This window comes from Podarcis liolepis (assembly GCF_965112155.1).
Source record: "Podarcis liolepis genome assembly, chromosome: 1".
NCBI lineage: Eukaryota > Metazoa > Chordata > Lepidosauria > Squamata > Lacertidae > Podarcis > Podarcis liolepis.
The window spans coordinates 78295737-78323421 of record NC_139554.1 but is presented as its reverse complement, the minus strand read 5'-3'; the positions used below and the strand labels follow the sequence as shown (position 1 = coordinate 78323421).

The 27685-nt window shown below is 41.7% G+C and overlaps 1 protein-coding gene across 2 annotated transcripts in view; it reads right to left on the bottom strand.

The window, feature by feature from the left end:
• LRP5 (LDL receptor related protein 5) overlaps positions 1 to 27685 on the bottom strand; it is a 121921-nt gene that overhangs the window by 86359 nt on the left and 7877 nt on the right. The window contains exons 1-2 of one of the 2 annotated variants that reach the window (XM_083479490.1): positions 8006 to 8054; positions 783 to 1179 (exon numbers count right to left, since the gene is read on the bottom strand). In XM_083479490.1, the coding sequence (XP_083335616.1) occupies positions 783 to 1179; positions 8006 to 8039 (431 nt within the window). In that variant the 5' untranslated portion in view covers positions 8040 to 8054. Of the gene's footprint in view, positions 1 to 782; positions 1180 to 8005; positions 8055 to 27685 lie in introns of those variants that run through there. The other variant, XM_083479489.1, reaches the window with a different exon arrangement.

The window sequence follows — 27685 nt, the reverse complement described above, 5'->3', positions numbered from 1 at the left end:
CTAGAGTACATTTCAAGGCAAGAACATCACTGCAGGAACCACTTTCGGAGCTGAATCAAAGCAATTATAGTGAAAGAAGACAAAGTGTACTTTCTTCGATTATGACCTCCCATAACTTCCTCTTGGGAAGCATGTGGCCTTCTGGGATTGATTTTCTGCTGACGGAGGGAAAAGAACAAAAAGTCCCCCTAAGAAGCAGTGTGAAAGATGTCTGGCTAAGCACAGGAGTGAAAAACCTGAGCCCCAGGGGCTGAAAGTGTCCTTCTGTCATGGCTGCCAGCTTCAGAAACAGTACTTGAATAACATTAAAAGAGAATTGGACCAATTCATAGAAAACAAGGCTATTCACGGCTACTGTGCTGAGCCCAGGGTTAACCCGAGCCACGCGACACCTCAAGTCATTTGATGAATTTGAGAACTCATTAAAATTTGCATAACTGAACCTATTGCACTTTTATACACAAAACTTCATTAAACACCTTTAACTGGTCATGTTAACTGGAGATTAAAAAATTAATAACATTCGGCTTTTAGGAGAAGCCTAACTTGGAAAAATGAGACTGTTTTAACATTTTCTTTGGCACTTTAGTCATGGCACTCTTCCACGGCCTGCCATTCCTTCACAAGATGTATTTAAATCTAAACGTATGTTCAGAGAAAAATACCTTGAGAAAATAGAAACTGAAATGAGATTATATTTTTTGTAGAGACAAAAAAAAATCCTATCAAAACAATCCTAATCCTGCAAACCAATGCAAAAAGTTTAAAGAAGGGATGTTTACCCATGAGCTGGATCCAGGGCTATTGCTCTTGGCTGGTCAAGGTCTTGCCAGAAGAGAACTTTCCTAGATGTTCCATTGAGATTAGCAACTTCTATCCTATTCGTTTCAGAGTCTGTCCAGTACAATTTTTTCCCAATCCAGTCACATGCCAAGCCATCTGGGGAAACCAGACCTGACACGATGACGTTCTGCACCAGGTTCCCAGTTTGATTAAAATAAGTCTGCTTGATGGCTTCTTCGCTCACATCGGTCCAGTAAATAACACCCTGTGAGTACAGGAAGTCCACTGCTGCAGCATCTTCTAAGCCACTGACAACAACAGTTGATTCCATCTTCACTCCTCCAGCATCCACCAGTCTGACATCTCTCCGGTTAGCAAAAAGCAGGAGGGGAGAAGCTATGGAAAGGAAGAACAATAAAGTGTTATGTATGGTAAACCGTCACTTCTAAAAACAGAGCAGTGATGCCTAAGCGCTATATTACATCTTGGGATTTCCATTCAAGTAAAGTATTTGTTATTTGGCATTATTATGGCTTTTAGCACAATGCCACATATTATATTGTTTTTAAACATTCAACAAACTTTGTAATCATTTGGATTACAAACTTTGTAATCATTTCATCAATTCCAACTTAGTTTCAAGTTTGATAAATTAATGCCCAGGAAACAACTCTGAAAGCCAGAGTAAGTGGAAATTTACCAACCACCTCCAGGATAAAGACAAAAAGTGTGTATTTTTTTCTCCATATCATTCCTACAACTGAATACCTCCAAACTCAATTTACTCAGTGACGAACTGACTCGTTTTTCAAGCAGGACTTTTTGTGTTTTGCTTCAACCGCCAACTAATGACACAAGCATTAACAGACCTGAAATTGCTTCCAATCTGCCACTGGGCTAGATTCATAGTTCTTGTACTAGTATGAACAGGTTAGGCCCTGGATACGGTATTGTAATAATAATAGGGGTTGCTCGTGCGTAAGTTGCTGCCACTCCTGGCTAGGTTGCCTGGTTAAACCTTTCTGTCTGGACAGCCCTTCACTTCGTGGCTGTTTCAGTCACTAGCAGAATCCGTCAGTGGGCGTTTCTTAAACCTTTTCCAGCATAAAAGCTGTTTGACGCCAAGTCTCCTCCTACTCTCCCTGCACGGAAGTCTTCTGCGCAGGGAGGGTGTGGGTAGCGGAGGACCCGTGCTCTCCCCGCTGGTCTCCGGCGAGGAGTCCTGGAGCCCCCTCGCCGATTCCCCCATCTGCCCCCCTTTATCCCTGGTGTTGCGCTGATTTCCTTCCCCAGCTGATGAGCTGCCTCTCTCCCTGCTGGGTCCCTCTCAAGCATCACTTGGGAGCCTTCCCTCCGCCCCTGGCTCCGATGTCAGTTCCCTGACAGGTATATTAAGGACAACCTTGCTATGTACGTTTCAGGCTGGACATTTTGAGAACATTTTGTGGGGAGAACACTATTAGTGGTTCCCCATAGAACAGAGGCACAACTAATGTAAACAACAAGTCATGTCTTCAGGATTGTCAGCCCACCTGTTAGGGTTGCTATATTTCAAAAAGTGAAAATCCGGACACAAAATGAAGTTTTTGAAAAAAAAATAAGGAAATTTGCCATATGCCCAGATTTTCCCAGAATCCCAGAAGCTATTTCTGCTCAGACACTGTTACTGACTGCTGTATTCTGGCTATGTCTGGGAAATTCCGGGCGTATGGCAGCCCCAACCTCAGTGGAACTCTCTCCCACTAAAAATCAGACAGGCACTGTTCCTGCTGCGTTTCAGATGCCTAGTTAAAACGATATTATTTCAGGATGCCTTTGAATCATAAATGTTTCTCTGATGTTTAAATGATTTGATTTAAAAAATACTTCTGGAGTTTTGAATTTCTTAGGCTTTTGTGTTTTAAGCGTGATATGTTGTGCATTTTTATCATCGTAAACTGCTTTGGTGAAAAGCAGGATATAATTTTTAAACAACAACAACATTCTAAAAGAGCCCCCCCCCCCCAATAGCCAGGCACTACAAGTTCATCCACGCACTACAGCAGCAGGTAGAGTATGTTCTATGCTTATGATAATATTTTATTCTCTTTTTAATTATGCTATTTAAATGTGCATTTTATATTTGACTTCCTTTAGTAATGTTTCCTTTTGAAATGTTAAGGGGTTTTTTGTTGTTAACTATTCTGCATTAAATGTGCATTCTGTGGCTTACCTCCTTTGTAATGAATTATTTTGAAATCTTCAAGGTAATATTTTAGTTTCCTGTTAATTATGTTGCTTTGGATGTACACTTTGACTTTCTTCAGCAATTGTTTTATTTTGGATTATTTTATTTGTTGTTTTAATGTTCTGGGGGAGACTCTTGAGAGTCCCATGGACTGCAAGAAGATCAAACCTATCCATTCTGAAGGAAATCAGCCTTGAGTGCTCACTGAGAGGACAGATCCTGAAGCTCCAGTACTTTGGCCATCTCATGAGAAGAGAAGACTCCCTGGAAAAGACCCTGGTGTTGGGAAATATGGAGGGCACAAGGAGAAGGGGACGACAGAGGACCAGATGGCTGGACAGTGTTCTCGAAGCTACTAAAATCAGTTTGACCAAACTGTGGGAGGCAGTGGAAGACAGGAGTGCCTGGCGACTCTGGGGTTGCAGCGCTCATCTCGCTTTACTGGCTGATGGAGCCGGCGTACAGTTTCCTTGTCATGTGGCCAGCATGACTAAGCCGCTTCTGGGGAACCAGAGCAGTGCACGGAAACACCGTTTACCTTCCCGCCAGAGCAGTACCTATTTATCTATTTGCACTTTGATGTGCTTTTGAACTGCTAGGTTGGCGGGAGCAGGGACCAAGCAACGGGAGCTCACCCCATTGCAGGGATTCGAACCACCAACCTTCCGATTGGCAAGCCCTCAGCACTGTGGTTTAACCCACAGCGCCACCCGCATCCCTTGCATACACCATTCTAAGATGCATTAGTGCCATCTAAATCAGTCACTACTTTCAAGCAGGAACATACTTAGGTCACTGGTTTTTTTCTGATACCACTGCAGATGGTGAGAAGGATTGCCTAGGAACATAGAAAGTCACCTTTTTCTGACTCAGGACATTGGTCCATTTAGTTCAGTACTGTGTGTCTGGCAATGGCTTTCTGGGGTTTTAAGCAGGGATCTTTCACAGTCTTACCTGGGCATGCCACAGACTGAACTTGGGACTGCTTCATGCAAGGAGATGACTAACTAATGCCACATATGTTACTTATACATTACAGTTGTTCCTTGGTTCTCAAACGGAATCCATTCCGGAAATCCGTTTGACTTCCGAAAACGTTCAGTAACCAAAGCACAGCTTCCAATTGGCTGCAGGAGCTTCCAGCACTCAATCGGAAGCCATGGAAGCCACGGAAGCAGCGTCGGATGTTCGGCTTCCAAAAAAAGTTCGCAAACCGGAACACTTACTTCCGGGTTTGCGGCATTCGGGAGACAAAAAATTCAAATTGCGAGGCGTTTGAGAACCAAGGTACGACTTTTGCAAAAGTTGTTCGACAGAGCAGCAAGCTCCAATGATTGATCAAGCAGCTAAATTTTAATTAATTAGCAAAAGCCAGCTTTAACTGGTAGAAATCCGAGTTTAGTACATATATTTATTTTTTCTGGTAAGATACTGTACAGGGGAATGAAAAATATTTATGACGATGTTTCCTAAGAGATAAATGGTTGCTGTTGGAAATCGTGTAGTAAGCAATGCTTTTTAAAAATATGCAAGTGTATTACATCAATTTAAAAAGCGTCCTGAAAAATACCACCTCCTTTAACCACACTACCTTGTAAATAAAGTGGGATACCTATTAGCATGACTGTCTTTATTTAGATAGTTGCATATAACAAAGGGATGACCCCTCAGCATTAGATTGTTTCCTACCAATTACAGCAGTTAACACTAATGTAATTAACTTAATGGAATACCAATATTCCAGAAGAGGGCACTAACTTCTACAAACGGCAATATTTCATTCAGGATCTGCTCAGTTCAGCAGCTTTCTAATGTAATCCAACACAGAACATTTCTCTGGCAAATTATTTGTCACTTCAAGCCCTTCGAGCAATTCCACAAGTCCAAGCAACAGCTGCTAGATGTCTTTACTAATCAATTGCTGACTTTCCCCACAAGAGGCTTGTAGCTTCAGCTGATGTTTCAGACTCCTAACATGCATGGAGTTGAGATCCAGTTCTTTGTTAGTGAACCCCAAGAACATCATCTAATACACATACTACAATAAAATATATACTATCATCGAATTGCTTTTCTTTATTATTGTTCTGATTAATTTTTTGTCTTCTAGATAAGTCACCCCAGAGGACAGGATCACACTTCAAAACGACCTTGACAGATTAGAAAACTGGGCCAAAACAAACAAGATGAATTTTAACAGGGAGAAATGTAAAGTATTGCACTTGGGCAAAAAAAATGAGAGGCACAAATACAAGATGGGTGACACCTGGCTTGAGAGCAGTACATGTGAAAAGGATCTAGGAGTCTTGGTTGACCACAAACTTGACATGAGCCAACAGTGTGACGCGGCAGCTAAAAAAGCCAATGCAATTCTGGGCCTCATCAATAGGAGTATAGCATCTAGATCAAGGGAAGTAATAGTGCCACTGTATTCTGCTCTGGTCAGACCTCACCTGGAGTACTGTGTCCAGTTCTGGGCACCACAATTCAAGAAGGACACTGACAAACTGGAACGTGTCCAGAGGAGGGCAACCAAAATGGTCAAAGGCCTGGAAACGATGCCTTATGAGGAACGGCTAAGGGAGCTGGGCATGTTTAGCCTGGAGAAGAGGAGGTTAAGGGGTGATATGATAGCCATGTTCAAATATATAAAAGGATGTCACATAGAGGAGGGAGAAAGGTTGTTTTCTGCTGCTCCAGAGAAACGGACACGGAGCAATGGAGCCAAACTACAAGAAAGAAGATTCCACCTAAACATTAGGAAGAACTTCCTGACAGTAAGAGCTGTTCGACAGTGGAATTTGCTGCCAAGGAGTGTGGTGGAGTCTCCTTCTTTGGAGGTCTTTAAGCAGAGGCTTGACAACCATATGTCAGGAGTGCTCTGATGGTGTTTCCTGCTTGGCAAGGGGTTGGACTCGATGACCCTTGTGGTCTCTTCCAACTCTATGATTCTATGATTCTATGATTCTATGAAATGTTCAAAATATAACACAGCTTTTAAAAGCCACAAAAAAATCAGAAAATGAGTTTTTAAAATGAAGGTGGGTGTTCTGCCATGCAACTTTCATCTATACTGCAATACAATCTTATAACTGGGATTAATTAATATTTTGACTGAAATATTCAGGACTTGAATAAGAATTATGCATGACTGTTTTGTTGTGCATTTGGCCTTGTACTGATGTTCCAATATTCAGTCCATGTTCTCTTTTACATCTTTGGCTTAGTGTTACCTTTAGAATTTCAACTCCATGTATATTTAAAACAACAACAACAACAACCCTGCAACCTTCTCAATCCACACTATTTTACAAGGCAATCAAATAATACCTAAAAGACGGCATCTGACCATTTCGTACAGAACTCCCAGCACTCTAGCTGCAACAGCTCTAGCAGCAAGATCCAAGTTTGGTTTCCTTCTGAGGTCTCACCAAGTTCAGTGGAACCATCTCCCACGTAACTGTGCATAGGATTACAGCCTTAGGATTCCTTGGAGACCACCAGGGCAATTATCCCTTCTTAAAAGCAGTAGTTTGAAGGGCAGATGTGCCCCTAAGGAATCTTGCAGCTTTGCAAGTTTATAAAAAGAAACACTGCCACAGGAATATGCAGCCACTATCATATTAGGCTGGCAACGCTTTCTGAAGCATTCAAAGGGGAAGATGTACAGACAGCTGGCAAACCCCTCTGCAAGGTAGTGTATACAGTGGTACCTTGGGTTACATATGCCTCAGGTTACAGACTCCCCTAACCCAGAAATAGTACCTCGGGTTAAGAACTTTGCTTCAGGATGAGAACAGAAATCGTGCGGCGATGGCGCAGCAGCAGCGGGAGGCCCCATTAGCTAAAGTGGTGTTTCAGGTTAGGAACAGTTTCAGGTTAAGAACGGACCTCTGGAACGAATTAAGTACGTAACCAGAGGTACCACTGTACATGTGTGCGTGGTTGGTTGTGAACTGCCCCTTAAACCAATGAGAAAATGATAGAGCATGTGTAGGAATAGAGCAACAAATCTAATAAACCCCTTTCTGATTAATTATAGGAGGAAATTGAGGAGACTTAACACTATGGGGAAATAGAATCTTTGAGAGTAACACAGGCTCTGAGCTAGCAGCAGTTATGGCAGAATAAGGATAAGTCAAGCTCACCACATACAGTTGCTTAGGCAAGGTGATGAACATGGGGTCTGGGATAAGAACAGCTTGAGAAATGTCTAAATGAGGAACCAAGGAGCAAGACATGACATAGTGTGCTGTGTTGTGGGACCAAATTTGCTTATCAGTCTGGAATAGCAAGGCAAAGAACTGAGGGAGAGGTTATCACCAAGAAGACAAAGATCTAGGAAGCCAATCAGAAACAAGCACTCCAAGCTGGCTGGAGAGATAAAAAAGGCTGTAATTGGCGAGATACAGGATGCAGGGCAGGGGTGGGGGAGGAGAAACACATGGAAGAAGGACAAAGTAAGTGCCAGGGAGTGGGGAAGACCCAGGATTGAGAAACTAGCTAGAAAGTAACTAAGTGCAAGGGAAAAGCAGGAGGAAAAATATGCCCCATGGTCTGCCCTATGGGTAGGCAAACTAAGTCCCGGGGGCCAAATCCGGCCCAATCGCCTTCTCAATCCAGGCTGTGGACGGTCAGGGAATCAGCATGTTTTTACATGAGTAGAATGTGTCCTTTTATTTAAAATGCATCTCTGGGTTATTTGTGGGGTGTAGGAATTCGTTCTCCCCACCCCCCAATATAGTCCGGGCCCCCCACAAGGTCTGAGGAACAGTGGACCAGCCCCCTGCTGAAAAAGTCTGCTGACCCCTGGTCTGACCTATACATGAGGCAACTGGAAGTCACCTGAGCTAGCAAGCTAAGGGACCATTATGCATAAGAACCAATGGTTTTGCATGTGTTGCTTTTTCATTTCTGCATGTTTTGTTGAAGTTGTAGCATAATAACATTTCAAAGTCATTTTGATCCCATCTGATCTATCACTGTTTAGTTCACCTGGTAGGAAGACTCCAATGGACTCCAATTTCATACTTCTCCCCTTCTGATGAATCTGAATGGGAAATATTTTTAGGGGGGTGGCCATAATTGCATATAGACAACCTCCCCTCTCCCCACCACCTGGCAACCTAAAACAGCTAATCACCAACAAGCCACAGCAAAGCCAATTGACAAATCTCTCCCAGCGTCTAGTGGTAACACCATAACTGGACCCAACAATGTCATCCACAACATTGGTGGTTCATTCACTTGCTCATCTTCCAGTGTGATTTATGACTTCGCCTGTCAACAATGCCCTTGTGCATTCTACACAAAATAGATGAACCAGTCTCTCCACATAGGAGTAAATGACACAAATCAGACACTGAAAATGGCACTTGGGAGAATATTTCAATTTCCCAGGGCAGGCCATAACAGACCTTAATGTAGCCACTCTGGAATGGGGGGGGGGGGTTAACATAAATGAACTTAATTACAATCCATCAATAAATTCAATGCCATCACTTATGGGTTAAACAGAGACAAAAGATTTTAGCTTTTTTATCATGTGTAAATTAGCTTTTCAATGCCAGGATATCTGTGCTATCAATGATTGTTTTTAATGAATGGTTCCCTGCCATAGGTGTTAATTCAATCATCTCAGCAATGCTGAGTAAATCCTCACCAATATGCCACTATTAAAATGCCTATTGAACATATATTTATGCTGTAATTGTTTTAGACTCAATTTTTCCTTATTGACTTTTGACATTCACCTTACAATTTTCTCCTTTATATACCTGCTAACTAATATTTCACATCATGCATCTGATGAAGTGGGCTTCAGTCTCCTAAAACTTGTACCAAAACACATTTGTTAGTCTTTAAGGGAAGATATAAATACATGGTTCCTTTGCAAATCATACAAGCAGAAAGGATGCAGTCACATTGTCACAGCACATGCTCTGCTGAAACTGAAGTCTTTGGGGTAATGTAGCATTTGTATCAAGAAACTATATTAGCTCCTTATAGCATTTCATAGCTGTAAAGCGTGTTAAATACCGTATTTTTTGCTCTATAAGACACACCAGACCGCAAGACGCACCTAGTTTTTGGAGGAGGAAAACAAGAAAACAATATTCTGAATCTCAGAAACCAGAACAGCTGGGGAGTGAAAGCAGCAATCCCTCTTGCTGTTCTGGCTTCTGGGATAGCTGCACAGCCTGCAGTCGCTCCATAAGACGCACACACATTTCCCCTTACTTTTTAGGAGGGAAAAAGTGAGTCTTATAGACCAAAAAAAATACGGTAATTCTATTCCGTCCTGTCTGTCTGTGCACATAGGATTGAGCAATGCAGAAAAGAATCATATTCATGTATAAGGAAATGGAGATACCCTCAAAATGAAGTTAGAGAAGTAAAAGATGCCCACACTAAAGGATTGCCCCTTCTACAGGCATTCAGTACCCAATGCTAAGGTACTGTTGCACACAGCCCAGCATTCCAAGGAAAGCGCATAGAAAAGCTTCCTAAAGGAAAAAGAAAATACCAGAGAGTAGGTAGGAAAATACCACATGGCAGCTGCCAGGCCCTATGCCCTTCTTCAGCAACATCCAGTTTAACCTTGAAGGGTACTGAGAACGCAGCCCAGGAGAAAGAAATGAAGCCTTTGGAACAATAACCAAGAACAAATTGGAGGCAGTTGATAAAGCCTGCTATGTAGCTATGTGCTCCACATTCATTTCTGTCTGCTAACATAATGAAAAGCCATAAATTTGCTGAAGCATTTTCTTCCTGATGTGTGGTCCAACACACATCTAACATGGCAAAAACTTGTGTCCATGATGAGCCAGCCCTATGCATAAAAGGTGAAAATCCTTTTATCTGCTCAAAGCGGACTCCAGCAATGAATATGGATGACTGTAATGTGTTTTGCTGGAATTCCATACCTGTCAATTCTTGTCTACTTTCAGGACAGAGGAAGCATTACCCAGACTCCTGTACTTGGGGGGGGGGGACTGAACTAGATGACCTTGAAGGTCCTTTCCAACTCTTACAATTCATCCATGCTGCTGGGCGAATGTTCTGGTTCAAAAAAATAAATAGGTATCTGTTTCAGTGCTGGGGAAATATATTATGCCCTTCGGCAGGAGCATAGCCTTAAGGAATAACTTCTAAACTTTTAACAACTGCATAATCACTTGGAAAGGCTCCAAACGTCCCTAATAGGCAAATTCTGCTTGGAGAGGCATGGCACAAGGTGGAGACTATGGCAGAAGGGCACTTTTCTTTTCAAGTCACCATGCAGGAAGGCCACACACATGCTTGGTTTCTTCTCTGTGGAAAATGTAGCTAAGCAGCTTATTTGACACAAGAAAAATAAATTTTAACAAATGGGAGGATGTGGTCTGCTGCAAACAAGACTGGGATTATTATGCCTTTGGGGTAATCAGAGATACATGCTCATACCTATTAGGTGCCTATTCAGAACACATCTGCATTTACAAAGAGGCTCAGACCCGCATTTGCATTTAAAAACTACAGTTTGCAGAGGAAACTGGTATAGTGTCTAATTTCTCCAATGCGTAAGATAACCTACTTGGAGATATAACTGAACAAGAAATTGGCTACCACCCAGTATTCAGGTTTTATGGGATACAGCATCTTGACAAGCTTGACCTCAGTCACCAAAGGGATGCCCAAGCAAAAAATAAGTTGTTCAAAGATGCTTGGATATGGGTAGGCCACCAAGGGAAAGGGTTTTTAAGTATTGTGGAGCAGCCAAACACCATTCAGTAGCCCCTGTATGACAAATACCTTCTATGGAGGAGAACTGTGCCTGAGAAAGATTGCAGAGAGTTACTGAGGGAAGCAGGATTTTTTGGGGGGTGTAATTCTGATATAGGGACGCAGGTGGCGCTGTGGGTTAAACCACAGAGCCTAGGACTTGCCGATCAGAAGGTCGGCGGTTCGAATCCCTGCGACGGGGTGAGCTCCCGTTGCTTGGTCCCTGCTCCTGCCAACCTAGTGCAAGTAGATAAATAGGTACCGCTCCGGTGGGAAGGTAAAAGGTGTTTCCATGCGCTGCTCTGGTTCCCCAGAAACGGCTTAGTCATGCTGGCCACATGACCTGGAAGCTGTACACCGGCTCCCCCGACCAATAAAGCGAGATGAGTGCCGCAACCCCAGAGTCGGTCACGACTGGACCTAATGGTCAGGGGTCCCTTTACCTTTACCTTTACCTAATTCTGATATGAAAGGGAGAGGGACAGAGCAAAAGGGGGAGGTTTGAGGTTACTTTTTAGGGTTTTGAAAAATATATTATTCCCCTCAGAACTAAGTCAGCAAGATTAATCTACCTTGTTACAATGGCAAATACATGGAACAGGTGGAGCCAAAATATGATTCTTCATTTTGGTACACCAGTGACATTTTGAAGAAAGCCTCAGCCATTCACATGTATGTCTTAAGGCTCAGTCCAAACTCCCACCCCTGCCACAGGGACAATGCTGCATCCACAGAAGGTGAGTTGAGGCCTGTTTAAGATCCAGTGGATCCTAGGCCAGCCCTGCCCCTTTCTACCCTCAGAAGAGCCTGCTTCAGGGATGCCACCAGTGGGCTTTCAAACAAAGACCCACTGCATTCAGTGCACCATTTCCAAGGAAGCATGCATAGAACTTCATCCCTAGCCATTCAAAAAGCAGGGAGGAGAGAAGCTTCTTTTATTATTTGGAATGACTACTTAACAAAAACATCTTTAGACTACTTTGTGTTTTGCACCCAGCCCTCTTCCACTGGCAGCTACTACTGTAGAACACCTGAAATCCATTGATCACTAACTTCAAAAGATAGATTAAATGTTGATTTTCATGCAATGAACCTTCGTATTTAACCTGAGTTTAAACTTGTCGGATATAGTCCTCTAAAGAAAGGAAGACTACTCCTTTCATCCTGGAACAGTGTGTGTGTGTGTGTGTGTGTGTGTGTGTGTGTGTGTGTGTGTGTTTTGAATTCCTCACACGCAAGCACACAGTGGCATAGTAGGGTTTTCTTTCCCTCCCATGGAAAAAAAATGTAGGTGTGAAATTCATCCAAAACAAGAAGTCAAAGAAACTCAGTTCCTGTTCCTTCCTCTTTTTTATGCCTAACCTGTGACTACAGCAAGTCACTTTTGTAGAATAAAAACTTTTGGAAAGGCAGCTTAGGTTTCATGAACCACTATGACTTGTGTTGTAGTTTCCAAATGGTATTAGGAATTGTCAAAGGCTACAACTTTTTCTTAAAATTATGTTTTCCCTATTCTGTGTCATCTATTTTGAATCTGCAAAGCTCATTGTTGTATTATGGCTAGAAACACAATATGCAAAGGGTATAATCATATAACTATCTACTGCCACAGGTAATGCTTTATTGACTGTAAAATACTTTTTAGATCTTATACCGTAAGTTACTATAGAAATTCACACTGCTACATTAACAAAAGAAAGAGGTAGAAGTGCCCTACATTCAGTTCACAAGCAGGGGGTGGAAATACAGTACATTTCCTTGGCATTAAAAAACACACCAAACAATAAAAAGCCACAATGTCTTCTCCATTTCACCATCTTTTCTATTCACAAATTTTGTGGAAAAAACTCAAAACATCTCAGCTATCAATCAAGGCAGTTTCATTTCACTTTTTTATTCTGCATGTTGTCCACAATGTTTGAAATTTGGAGAAAGAGAAAATTAAAATTTATTTTAAGAATCATTTATGCACAGAGCTACAACAGATGTCAGAGTCTGGTTTTCACCCCTTCTTTAAACTGCAAGAGCCTATACTTTAAGCTGGTTATTATATACAACCTCCTGTAGAGCAATTTCATCCATGCCTCCATCTCAAAATATGAATTATTTTTAGTGACAGTCTTATGTATGCCAAGCATTGTTTTGGGTTATCATACTACAGTATAGCAAAGACAGGAAGACAGTCTGAACCTCTATCAAAGAAACTTAACTCAAAAAGGAGCTTAATAAGTTCAGCACCAAGGCAGAATCTATCAGACAGTTCCCCCACAAAATTTCTAGAAGCAAATTTATCAGAAAAGTGGGAAACTATCCCCCCCCCGAATTGTTACTCAGTTTAGACTGTTTATGAAGAGTTGCATAGTTCAGTGTGTGGTCCCATGAAAAAAGAAAAATCCCCTAACATTTACCCAACTTAAGTCACTGCACACATTTAACAATTTATTCTTGCACAATGGAATACCCCCTACCTCTCCTCTCCTGTAAAGGTAAAGGTACCTATTTATCTACTTGCACTTCGTGCTTTCAAACTGCTAGGTTGGCAGGAGCTGGGACCGAGCAACAGGAGCTCACCCCGTCGTGGGGATTCGAACCACCGACCTTCTGATAGGCAAGCACAAGAGGCTCAGTGGTTTAGACCACAGCGCCACCCACGTCCCTTCTCCTCTCCTAAAAGGTAAAGGTACCCCTGACCGTTAGGTCCAGTTACAGACGATTCTGGGCTTGCGCGCTCATCTCGCTTTACTGGCCAAGGGGGCTGGCGTTTGTCCGCAGACAGTTTCCGGGTCATGTGGCCAGCATGATTCTGGTGAACCAGAGCAGCGCATGGAAACGCCGTTTACCTTCCCGCCGGAGCGGTACTCCCCAAATCTGCGCTGGAAGATTTGGAAACACCAAAGCAGATGGGGGGGCAGACACATGGAGAAGGAGAGGGGGGAAGCAAGTTCCAGTGTAGGGATGGAAAGACATTATTGTGAGTGCAATACTTCACTGGATACAATCCAATGTCTTTTGTGTCAACAGTGGAGTTGATGGGGGAAGCTTTTTGAATTTTCTCCAACAGCAACTTGAAGCACTACAGACTGGGGGGGGGGGAATACCAGTGGATCCAGATAAGCTGGGATCCTTTCACACACAATATTTAATAATGGCTGTAAAAATGGAGGAAACAAGCCCATAAGCATTCATGAAAAAATAATAGTAAATCAATACTAGTCACTTCATGGGGAGGGGCTTACAGTCTGTCTTCTTTTGAGATGCTTTTGCAATTTTACAAGAATTATAATTAATTATTTTTATTATTATTTAACAATTGATATACCACCCATCATCAAAAGATTTCAGGGCAGTTCACAGAATAAAATACAAGATAAAACCCAAGTATATGATTAAACCAAAACAAGAAAATAACCTTGCCCTTCCCACAATGCAAAAGTCAAGACCCAGAAATGAAGCAAGATTTTGTATAAAGTAGGGGCATGTTGTTTGAAAAAAGTTGGCTCTATAAATACATCTCTTTCTGTGCCACCAGAAGTTTTCCATCATTTAAAAGTAACCCAAAACACATTTCCCTTGATTACTGTGTATCAGTAATAATTTTTAAAATCACAAAATTCACCCCCGCCCCCAACTTTACAAGCAAGCATCACCCTGTTGAGTGTTATAAAATTTGGGCAGCTAGTCTTGGGTTTGTTTTGCACAGGCAAGAATTGCACATTTTAAGGGCTCTTGTAAAAGATACATTTTCTGTACTGTGTAAGTTAAGTTTTTTGCAATAATTATAGGGTTTCAGAAACCAGAGAGATTTATTTCAGAATCTTGGTTTTACTTGGCAACCTACAGTTTGTTACTGCTAACATTATTATTTACAACGAAATATAGCACTCTGATTATATACTATTTCATTTGGACAAAGTTACTTTTATTTCCCTGGAGAGACTAATGTCAAAAAGACATTGTCCAAAACAACAAAAAACCACATTCTCTAGCCAAGTGGACAAAGGTGCATTCTGAAAATATAAAGCAATTAAAAAGCTTTCTCAGTTTTATTATATTCTTGTAGCACACAGAAGTGCGCACAGAAATGTCACCCATAGCGACACTGGAGCCTTGCTGACCACTTCGCTCATGGTCCATAGTCCCCTTCTGTCCGAAGTGCCTATGCTCATCTTACACACCTCTCTTGCTCGTTCATTTTCTCAATCCACTGCCCTCTCCAATGCTATGCCCTCAGATACACTGCCTGCTTGGGCTCACCAACCTGACTAGATTCTCTTGTCACTCAGCCAGTCACCCTGACAGTCCCAACATCTACTACTGTTCTTCCACCCTCACCTCAACCGGCACACTGCTCCATCCACTGCCTTAAGACATGAGTTTTTACTCACATCTAAATTTACTATTAGTTCATCTTTCTCTTGCAATATCAGCACCTGAGTGCTCAGGATGCTTGTAAACATTCCATGACGTCACCATAATTCCACTTCTAGGACTCAACACAACGTCAGCACAAGTATCCAGGCAACCGATTCCAGTCATTAGTTCATGCTGACATTAACAACCAAAGAAGTTCACATACAAACTATTTCTATGGAAACCCATCAAAGTCCCTCATCTTACTTGTAGTGCATATTGATAAACTGAAGGAAACAAACTTGCTCTCTCTTCTCCTTAGTCTACACCCAGTTCTGAGGAGTTGCATTACACTGGCACCTATATATCAAAGCCCTAGTAGGTGACAGAACAATATTTGTCATCCTAACCTATTTTCCAAGTACACGGTGGAAGCTCAATAGGAATAGGAAACATGAATACCATGTAGACTTGGTTTTTCATTGCCCAGAGGGGCTCTGGCATGCCTCTGTATTTAAAATTACCAAAGCACAAAAGTTAAGACAGCTAACAAACCATTTCTGAATAAAGGATTATATCCTAAATTTCACTTCCCTTTTTGGTAAATTTCAAAACAAAAAAACCTTTCTGGAAAAGTTACAGACATGCCCAGAGGCTCCAGCTTCAGATATGAATGTTTAGAGGAAGTTACTTGTTGCAGAGTTTTGGTTCCTGTCCTTTACAAAGAAAAAAGGAGCCACAGATATAGCCTCTGAGAAATTAAAAAGGTTTAAATTTGTTGAAAACAAAAAGAAGGGAACAAAGTCCAGCTGCAATTAAGCATACAAGCACAAGTCAGGTAGCAAAGTTTCAATACCAAACCCACTCTACACCCCTACACCAGTCTTCACCAAACTGTTGCCTTCCAGATGTTTTGGACTAGAAATTTCGTCAGTCCCAGACAGTATCACCATGCTGGCCGGGATTAGAAGAGTTATAGTCCCAGACATCTGGAAGGTACCAGGTTGGCAGTTGTCCTATACACAATTCAACAACAGTTTCATTTCAAATGTTCATTATCTAATACCCGAAAAGCAGTAACAAGAACAATAAAGAAGAAAGGAAAAAAGATCAAGGCAAGAAAGAGAAAGGAAGGTAGGTTGTGAGGAGGGAGCGGCAATATTCCAAAAAACAGCATAATTCCAGACAATTGTCCTTCATAAGCATATTATCCAAAAATGCTTCCTCCCCAAAAGGAATCCAAGAGAAGAGTGTTCCTGCCATTTCTGTTCCCTTTTTTACTTTAAAAGTCCATACAGTGGCTACAACTTCGCAATTTATTCTACAATTTACTGCCAATCTGTTTAGTCAATTCCTAAAGGTCCTGGTCACCCTTGCCTTCCTTATTCCTATATTTGAGAGATCTCCTGTGATCTATGGTCATCTCTCTTTTCCTTTCCCATTCTTCCTCCTGAGCCAGCACCAGCCTTTGTGATTAAGAAAGTAAGAGTGGGTTCACAGTTTCCAGAGAGTCAGGAAATTGGGCCAAAAGGCCCTATGGAGCCTGTATTCCAGTTTAAAATATGGCATGGCATACTGCTGGACTGGAGGCTGGGGGAGAGATGAAGCTGAGAAACAATGACTTGCCTAAGGCCTCCTAGTTCAAGGTGGAGGCAAAATCTGAGAGCTAGACAGTTCCCAGCTCACCTTCTTAGCTGCTACGTTACATCATGTATGCCCTGCTCTTTACTAGAAGACAATCTGATAAGAGTGTCAGAAAGCAAAAACAATACATAGTATTCACCAAGGATGGCAAATGTTTTGGACTAAAAGTGGGGTCATCTTTCTTGCCATGACAACAAGGCAGACTTCAGTCAACACTGAAATCTATGGCAGATGTTACACGCTGCTCCAACCTCAGCCTATGATGGAGGTGCTCAAAGCATTACACTCCAAGAGGCTCTTGCTTCTTCCATGGCCACAGCCTTGGATGCCAGCAGAAATCAGCCATGGCCCTCTGCCTCTCTGCTCCAGCTTGCTCCATTTAACAGAGTGAAAACAGACTGTTTCCCTAGAACACCCCTCAAGTCTTTTGTCTCTGCCCATTAACTCAGAGCTCACGGGTGGGGCTCCACCCCTTTGTGTCTGACATAGAGCTCCCACTTTCTTAATGGCTCATCACCTTGCCTTTGTTAAGTTAACAACTCATATTTAGTGGGCCATTATCAGGCGGGCCTGGCTATTCCAGCAACTGAATTCCTGCTGGATTCAGCATTCAGGAGGCTTGATTTAAATTCTATTACCTATCAGGAATTTAGGGGAATCTGGCACCCCCAAACCCTGGCACCCACTATTCATAGACCCACAACTCATAACAGCAGAGTTCAATTCTTGGCTCTATAGGTTCTTGACTATATACATGATGATGATCAGGTTTCTTTTGGGATTTGTTTGGTGAAAACATGAGCAAATTCAATTTTCTTGCATTCTGGGGAGCCAGACCTATCTACGCTTCATTAAAATATTATGAATAATAAGTCGAAGGCCATAGGCTGACAAGTATGCATCACTGTATGCATCTCTTGTGCAGTTTCTGAATTCAGATGCACAGATTGCAGGCATGCTCCCCTCATGTAATTTAAATCTCATCAGGAGGAGAGCAGTGCCATATTCACTTGATCTCCTGTCCACATCCTTGCTGGCCCTGCCTTCCTGCTGCCTACATGAGGGTGGTGGATAGGGCTGAAATAGGGGCCCTGTTGCATGCACACAGGCTCCCCATGTTATTTAAAATCGAAGGGGTGCAGTCCCTCTCCCTTCTACGGCAATTGTGATCAATGATAGTACACCCAAAAGGCAACGAATCCCCCAAATTGATACTGCGAAGAAAACAGAACTACCACCTTCAAAACCCCTACTGATTTGTGATGCATTTTGCATTTGTTTTAGGGATATAATTGTATTGTTGATTTTATGCAGTTTATCATCATGATAGTTTTTCTTATTGTTGGCAGTGTATTTTCCTCCCAAATAAAAATAAAAAGAACAAAATAGTTTAGTTGTTTTAAAGCAAGAAAACTTTCACATGCCAACAGCAATTTTTTTCCCACCCAAGCATGGATTTTCTCACTTGCAAAATCTCTCATTTTTAAGGAAAGAATTCCTGGTTGTTCAGGGGTGTTTTCAATTTATTATTTTTTTAAGAAATAATAGCTTGGCATCTCAGCAAAACAGGCTCAGAAATCAGACAACCTGAAAATAAGTTTTTAGTGTCTGTGCCTCCAGGATACACCACTATAGGACTTTTCAAACTTCCCATTAAAGCCACAAGGGCTAGGTTTTATGTTAATAAAAGCAGAGATTATCTGGATCACAATGACAGCCTGCAGTGCATACAAGTGCTGACAGAATGAAAGGATGAGGAGGGGGAGAGAAGAGAAGGCTTGGTAATGCCTATCCTTAGGTACTTTTATTTCCAATTCTGGTTACGTTCATCTCTAATGAACAATTTGGTGCAATACAAAAGAAACATGCTGAAATCATGCCACATGTAGTTTCAAGGAAGACCGTCTCAGAAACCCCACAGTCACAGTCTCTGTAGCACTGAAAGCAGCATTTCAGATTTTTGAACAACAATACAAAAGGAAATTTAGAATCTCCCTTCATGTAGTTCCAGAAATACAAAGCAATCCTGACCCCTGAGAAGCGATGCCATAAGGAATGAATTGACCTTAATCAGTGCTCCTGGCTAATGCAGAAGCATCTCCAATAAAGAGAAACTTGAAAGACATTTGGAAAGAAGGGCTGACACACACAACTCATGCTGTTATTCATACCATTGTTACCATTTGAACAATCCCTTTCCACCAGATCCTCTCCCCCCACCCTGAACATCATTAAAGTGTTGAGCCCGAAAAGAAAATTTAAGAACTTGGGGTTTTTTAAAATATATACCTTCAAACATAATGCAATTTCACCCCTCCAATGTCCAACAATGTTTAAATTAAAACGTGAAAGACATTTTAAGTATCAACTATTCTAACACATGCCATGCCCAAGGATTCTTATGAAACAAGAATAAGAAATATGAAAAAGGTGTTCTGTTAGCTGCTATGAAACTCTGCAGATTAATTATTTCTGGCCTGGGTAGATTTCTGAGCATTGCTCCATATTTCAGATTAATTTCTCTTCCAAGTATGTGCATGGTATATTCAGTACAGATGGTAAAGGCAATGTATCTTTCCAACTTTCCTGAAACCTAGTCAAGTTTTTGGAGTCAGCAGAACCAACATCTGGAACTAGAAACTGATCAGAAACAAGCATACCTTTGTGAAAGGTTTTATTTACTGACGTCCAGTAATGTTTTTGCAAGTCAAATTTTCCATTATAACTAAACCATCATTTAATACCCTCCCTACCACAAAGTCTTAGAAATCGGCTAAGTTGCTGTCCAAACCATAACAACTCTCACACTTTTTTTTTTAAACCCCACCTAAAAAATTAAATATAAGTCCAGGGAATACTTTCCCTTGCATATTTATGGTACCTGGAACATTTTAAAATAAGAAATGACTTGAACTTGCTCCTATGCAAACTGAGCCAATTACAATTAAAAACAACAACTCTTCTTGCCTGTTGGCATTACAGAGCATTAACTATTTCACACAGGCGCTATAGATATGGCAAGTCATTTACAAATTCAAGCTAAGCTGACAAAAGCAAAAAAACACGCCTTAACCTAGTTTAAAATCAAGCTCATGTGAAATGGAAGAGGAAACCCCACCCATCATGTGAAGACAGCCTCAAGTGTCTGTGTGCGTTTCATAAGCAGCCCATATGATGATACCAGAGATGGTTTCCTTTAAAAATCCATATTTTTAAACATGCCTTTTCTCTTTCCTCACTCCAGTTTTGGCCAGCGCTTGATTCCGTAATATTTCTGTTCACAGAGAAAAGTCAGGAAACGCAGCAAATCTCTTAAGAAAGGCCACCTCTCATGAGATTTTCAGATCAGAAAATAATCTGAAAACATCATGAGAAAAATGTGAAGAGATGCATAGCTAAGCACGATAATGTCTGGATTTTTCCCATGTTATATCACTTCTCTGTTTCCAAAGTTTGAATAAAATCCCTGTATGCCAAGTAAAAAAATTATCCTTTGAAAAATTGATTTCAGGATGGAAAGTGGGGAAAGGTAGTCTGAGAGACTAGAATATAAACTTCCTCTTGAGGGGAATGGCATCTAGTTACTTGTTTAACGGTTTGCATCATTTGAAGTGTCTGTAGTATGCACCTTATTTTATCTATATTATGTTGCAGATGATGTAGTACAATAACAGGACCAGGTTATCTGCGTCGGTAGTTGAATTCAATCATGGTTTAGCCATCAGAAACATGCTACAGGTTCATGCTCTCCTTTTTCCCTTTAGACACACACACAACAAATCCTTTTTCCTAAATGGTTTACTGTGTTGTCTTAGTCAAACTGGCTTCCAATTCCAGTTTGGAAGCAATCTGTGTTTAGTGGCAACCACATAATCTGCACAGGAATCACAGATATCTATTGCCACCACAAGACAGAAAGTAAAAGAGGGAATTGATGTGCACAAGAGGAGGATGGAACGCTTGAGTACAGTGCATGTCCTTCCCAACGGGTAAACCATGGTTTGGTCACTGCATCTGAACTGAGCAAATCCTGCAAACTGAATCCCGTGTCTTTCACTTGTGGTTTGAAAAAGTCAAATCCCCCTCAACTCTTGCTTTCCTCCTCCTCTTAATTATAATGTGTAATTCTTGTTTTAAGAAGATGATACAGTTGTAACCCATCAGTACTCGATTCTTGTCAGAAATCTGAAGAATGATTGGAAACCAAATAAAATCCACACATCTCCAGGGAGAGTCAAACTATGATAATTACTAAAACAAAGGCTACTCTTTTAGCATGAAAACCATGGAAAATGATGTTGCAACAAAGAGAAGCAAGTTAGCATATGTCTACATTGCAGTAATGTAGAGAGCCAAATGGTACACTGGAATAAGCACACAAGCCAAGGAATCATGGTAAAATCCAGGGAGGAGGGAAGCAGTGAAAGTTTTTCAGTTGCCACCCATCTGGCCACAACTGCCTCTAGTAACTATTTGCAAGACTAGTTTTTATAAGGTATTGCTGGGCGAGCAGTGGAGCCCTATCACACTGGTGCTCTTCCCCCCGCTGTTTCCTTTTCATTGTCAAGCAACTTGATAGGAAAAAGGAGAGAAGGGGGGAAAGTCACTTTGGCTGAAAGCTGACAGGCACTAACTACCTATTCTTCCCTGCAAAACTGTTTGTGAAGCAAACAAGTAAAAAACTATTGTGCTGCAACTCTTTCTTGCTCCTAAAAATATTCCCCAACATACCCTCCCCATCTCCCATGCAAAACCACTATAAAGAAACTGCTAGTAAACCATACGTCATCCTCCAAGAGCATCTTGCAAAATAAAATAAAATGAATTCACAGGCAACTAGACTTGTGCCTCTGTTTCTGAACAGTTTTGTTAAGAAAGGTTAGACAAAGGGAGAAAAATCAAGTAATGCCAAAAAAAGAGAAGTCTCTCTCTTCTCTCTCTTTCTGTATGTGTGTGTATTCTGGGCTGCAGTCACCTAATGTACTCCATCAGTTGAAGCCCTGTGCATGCCTTCTGCTTGCACAATGGGGTTCCCCCTGTTCTCCCCCTGCACCCCAAAATTGGCCTGTGTGGGGCTCAGAAGAATTCCAAAAGCAGTGCCGGGTGGGTGGCTGGGGTGGGGACAAGCTGCAATGCTTGTGCAGATGGAACATTTGTAATAGCACGGCACTGAATTCCACTCTCTAGGTTTAAAAACTCTCAATGACTACAATCACAACACAATACGAACCATGCCTGCTCATGAATTCAATGCGGCTTACTCCCAAGTAGGTGATGTTAGGGTTGCAGCCTTAAGAGACAGAGTGTAATTCCCTTTACTTAAAGTGGTCACCTTGTCCTCTATATGAAGAGGTTTCTGTTTGCTGGGGCTTCCAAGCCTCTCTCAAAACAGGCTAAGCAGGGTATTCAGGAACAGATCATTAAGGAAGTGGGAGATGGGTCTGAGGACCGCTTAGGGTGTCTGCGGCCTTCTCACATCTATTAATGCTGTTTAACAGGTTTGCCCTCAGGTTGTCTCAGTGGTTATTTTAATTAACAGAATTACAACCACTCCCCAGAACCACAACCACTACCAGGCTCACAACAGATTTGAACATCTAAAAAGGGCATGGAATAGACAAGTGAGCTGGCTCTGCACATGCAGGGAAACCCATTGCTTAAATGTAACCACACACCCACCCATGTCGAACTCTATGTGTATTAGGTAACACAGTTCTACAGGAATTACAGACATGGCCTTCGCAAACATTTGGTATCTGCTCTCACTCCTTGTAGGTTTCTCTTGTTCATGAAGTACTTGAAGTACACGAAGCTCTGTCCACCCTTATTATTACCGGTAAAATACTCCACTGTCCAACTTCAGCAGTGATATTAAATAGAATGGTTACCCACTGTTAATACAAAACAGAGCCTACAACGCACCACATGATCCTCCCTTTTTCCTATCTGCCACTTACTCTTTTTTGTCAAGCTTTTGTTAGTATTATTCCTTCTTAATATAACAACAGACAAGAATTAAGATGAAAAAACTATGAAATATATACATGAGTAGTTGCATGAGTTAAAATAACAAAGCCCAAGTAAAGACTATCAACTTTATCAGACCACAAAGTATAATTCCAGATATGCCAGGCTTGTGACAGGTTCCGCTGTACGTGTCATAAAGGAATGACAAATCACATAAAAAGAATCTGGGGGTTCTAGTCCTTGTCAAAATCTCAAATTATGCATGATTTCCTTCATTATAGTTACCGTATTTTTCGCTCTATAACACGCACCTGACCATAACACGCACATCGTTTTTAGAGGAGGAAAACAAGGGGGAAAATATTCTGAATGAAACAGTGGACGTATCATTTTTGTGATTCATGCTGTGGCCACAGACATGTGATCTGATGGTGAATTTGGGGTGACCCAATGCAAAAATCCTGAGAATCCCTGTGGATCCATGCTTTGTAACCACGTTTTTGCACCATTGCAGCCCCAGGCAACAGTGGGTGCGTGATTTGGGGGGGGGCAGGCTGTAGCCATGGACATGCTATGTGCTCTGATGGTGAATTTGGGGTGACCCAATGCAAAAATCCTGAGAATCCCTGTGGATCCATGCTTTGTAACCACGTTTTTGCACCATTGCAGCCCCAGGCAACAATGGGTGTGTGATTTTGGGGGGGGGGGACGGGCTGTAGCCATGGACATGCTGTGTGCTCTGATGGTGAATTTGGGGTGACCCAATGCAAAGATCCTGAGGATCCATGTGGATCCATGCTTTGTAACCACATTTTAAGTGGGGAGGGAAGGAAAAACACAGAAGGCTAAGAATGCAGGAGAGGGCTATAACGTGAGGAAAGGAAGGCAAAAGTTTTCCCCCACCCACCCACACAAGCCAGCCACTGTTTAAGGATTTCATCCTTTTAAATGGAAGAAAGCATATTTGAATGCTGTGTGTCTCCAAAAACAAAAAGCAGGAAGTCAAATCAGAATTTTAAGCCGAACCTGTAATCTCTCTTCCCTTCACAAACATTGTTCCCTCCGGAGCAGGGACAGGATAGAGCGAGGGACGCTCTGCTTTCCCCTCTACTTGCCTGGAGGGGAGGGGCTTTCCCTGCTCTTTGTTCGGACGCTCTGCTCTCCTCTCTACTTGCCTGGAGGGGAGGGGCTTTCCCTGCTCTTTGTTCCGTTTGAGCAAACACAGCAACGAAACAGAGCAGGGTGGGCAGAGAGACCCTGAGGCAGAATGCAGGAAAGCAACAGCTTTCTCACGGAGCTCCCTTCTCCCTGAAGCGCGGTTTGATTTTTGCCTTATTTTTCGGCTACAGGGACCACACATTCGCTGCATAACACGCACAGACATTTCCCCTTCCTTTTTAGGAGAAAAAATCTGCGTGTTATAGAGCGAAAAATACGGTATATTCCAGAGTGAGCAGTAGTAAGTATCCAGAGTAAGATTCTGGGCTGTTTTACATTCAGCTGCAATAACTTTGTGTGCTGCCAAGATCGTATATAAGACATCCTTTTCCCAATATATTTACACTGCTATCATCAAAAATATTCAGTAGCATTAATTTTGGACAACAATAGTTTCTTTAGTAATATTTAACATTTCTATCAAATTCCAAAAATCTTGCACTAACTGACATTCCGACCATAAATGATAACATGTACTAAGTTTACTGCAACCCCTCCAACAATTAGGTGATATAGAATAAAATATTTTTGACATTTGAAAAGGAGTGTAACAACATCTGTATAATAATTTTAGTAAGTTTTCCCTTTAAAAAACCTGGAAACAAATTTTAAGGGCCGTGACTCTCAAATGTTATTCCAATCCTTGGGAAGAATTTGTGTGCCAATATCCAGTTCCCACATCTTTTTAAATTTCCCATATCTCCCAATTATTGAATTAATTGTGTGGGTTTAAAAAAACACACACAAAAACCATTTTGTATTCGTAACATGTATACACAACATTCAACTGGGTTTCTATTTTATTTGGGAGACAACCAGTGCTATTTTTCTAGAAAGAGGTGCCAGGGGCTTCTGGTCAGGCTTGCCTTAATGGAGGCAGCCCCCATTACAGCAGGGGATCGTCAGCAAACAAAAAACAAGGATGACAGAGGGTAACTCATCCTTGCAAATCCCCCCCAAGAACAGGGGAATGGGCTTCACTCACAGTTCATCTCGATACCTGGCTCTTGCTCTGGCATGAAATGTGGAAGGAAGGGAGGCATTGAGTGCAAAAACACTTCGTCTGGCAAAATCCCTCCTACACCACCATTAAACTTTATAAATTTATATATTGTAACATCACAAATGGGAATCATTAATTATGTAACTGTTGAATAAGAGATTATTATTATAACTTAAATGTAACTGACATTATTTAAGATTATGGAACGCAGTGATATAAGATTGGAAATGCACCCAAACCACCATGCGGGGAGCCACTTTAACTAAAATGTGTTAATTGGAAGTTGGTTGGCATTTCGATAACTGTATAATTTGGGAATTAATAGTTATTGTTATAATTTTGCTATTATTGGAGGTATATTGGAAAGCTAATTAAAAAATTATAGAAAGAAAGAAAGAAAGAAAGAAAGAGGGGGAGGTGCTAGAGCTCACCATGAACTTCTCCCTTGTTCTCTTAGAATGGCAATGGCATCTACCTGAGAGGTGCTGGAGCTGAGCTCCAGCTGAAAAAAAGCCCTGGAGACAACCTTTAAGTATAAATCATTTGAAGAATGTGGTATCCTAATACACTGATTGCAACATTACATTGTTTCCTTTAAAGGGCTTATATGTTATATTTACATAGTTAGTGTGGCAATGGTGAGCAAACACTTTGATGCCTTGATTGCTAGTTATTGCTTTGAGTCTTAAGTAAAAGCTTTCATGGAATAAAAAGAAAACTCCAGTAAGGGCCTTGGGGTCACTCCTCTTACAGTTCAGTGTAACAGAGAAAGCAGGTCACATCCTAAGGCAGGGAACCTTATTCAGCTCCAGGGCTGCATTCCCTCATAGACAACCTCCCAGGAACAAGGGGGCAGAGGGAGAAATGGGCAGAGCAAAGGATGCAATTCTTGCCTTTCTACAGTAAGTTACATTTCAAGCACACAGAAGGCAGAGGTTTCTATACGTGTGCGCACACAACCCTTTCTTAATTCTTCATCCAGGCAGGTAAGGGCATAATCACAGATCAGGAAAACCTTCTAGCCAGGAAATAGCACCCAAGTTTTGGAATAATTTTAACTACTTTATTGGAGATTTTTAAGCATATGGAAAGGAACAGAAATTATAGCTACTGCAGGGGTGTGTGGGAGTGTTGCTGTGGTGTGTTGCTGCTTCTCTGACTGTCAATACTTGGTAGGTTCTGATAAAATTAGGAAGAGTAATGATCTGAGCCCTTGTGGACACCCCAAACAGTGCAGTGTGTGGTTGGCCAATAACCTTTTTAAACACAAGTTTCAGATGATAGCATTCATTTGCTTTCAGAGCCATAACACCAATCCGTCACTGGATGGCTGTATATCACTAATTAATCTGTGTTAAAACTGAGTTTCCAAAACCAACGATTGAAACGTTAACAATCCCAGATATTTGGCAAATAAAAAAACACAGAGGTGCACTGCTGAATGCTAACAGTCATGTAAACATGATTAGGAAACTATACACATATTTTCTGACACATTTCCAAAATACCTGCCTCGCAGATTCATCAGAATTATCAATATTCAGAGGTCAATGCTGATTGATATACCCCCCCAGCCTTTGGAAACTCACTGTATTGCTATGTCCCTAAAAAGAGAACACCTGCCAGGTGTACATAAAATAGCAGAGGATGCTAAAGTGTGCCATAAAATAATGAGACAGACATTACCCCCTTTCCTTCCCAAATGTACATGTATTAAAAAAAGCTAGTTCCTGGGATTCCACCACACTCTACTGTCCCACCAAAGGTCAATCCATATTCACCAGTAGTAACATATGAGCCATTTCTCCATGGGAATACACACACACTCTTAAATAAACATTTTGGTCCAGGAATAGCAAGGGCAAAAAAACTACATTGGACTCAAGACACAGGACCTACCATAGGGCTAGGCAGAGTGAGAACTGAGCTAGCCTCCAATACTCTTTCAATTAAAACAGAATGACACAAGAAGGAATAATCTGAGTAAGACAGTGGAAGGCGGCAAAATCAATGCCTGCCTCAGAAACTAGAGACAAGGGGAAGTTCATTGCCCATCTAGATTCCAAACTTTATCCACTTATCTACCTAAAACCTTTAGCACAGGCATGTACCTCCTCACTTGCAAGGAAGAGAGAAGTATAAGAGCCAATGTGGCAGGTACACTATCCAGTGTAATAGCAGCTAAAGCAGGCATGGCCAAACTTGGCCCTCCAGCTGTTTTGGGACTACAACTCCCATCATCCCTAGCTAACAGGACCAGTGGTCAGGGATGATGGGAATTGTAGTCCCAAAAACAGCTGGAGGGCCAAGTTTGGCCATGTCTGAAGCAATGGGAATCCAAGGCAGAACAGCCCCACTCCCACCACCATCTCTTTAAGCATATCCCAACTCTTCCTGTGAACTTTCATAGGCAGTTTGGTAGGACCAGCAGCACAGCTCGTTGTCAGTATTACACTTGCTGTATTCTAGTAATATGACTCTAGAGTAGGGGTGTCTAAACTGTGACCCTCTGAGTTGTTGCTTGACTACAACTCCCATCAGCTCCAGGCAGCATGGCCAGTAGTCAAGGATAAGGAGAGTTGGTAAGTCCAGAAACATATGGAGGGAGCCACAGGCTGGTCACTCCTGTTCTGGAGGGTGATAAAGAAACAGACATCAAGGAGATGGTTTTAGAAGGCGAGGGGCAGGGTAGGCACTGCATCAGATGCTCCACAAAGCAGTCTTCAATT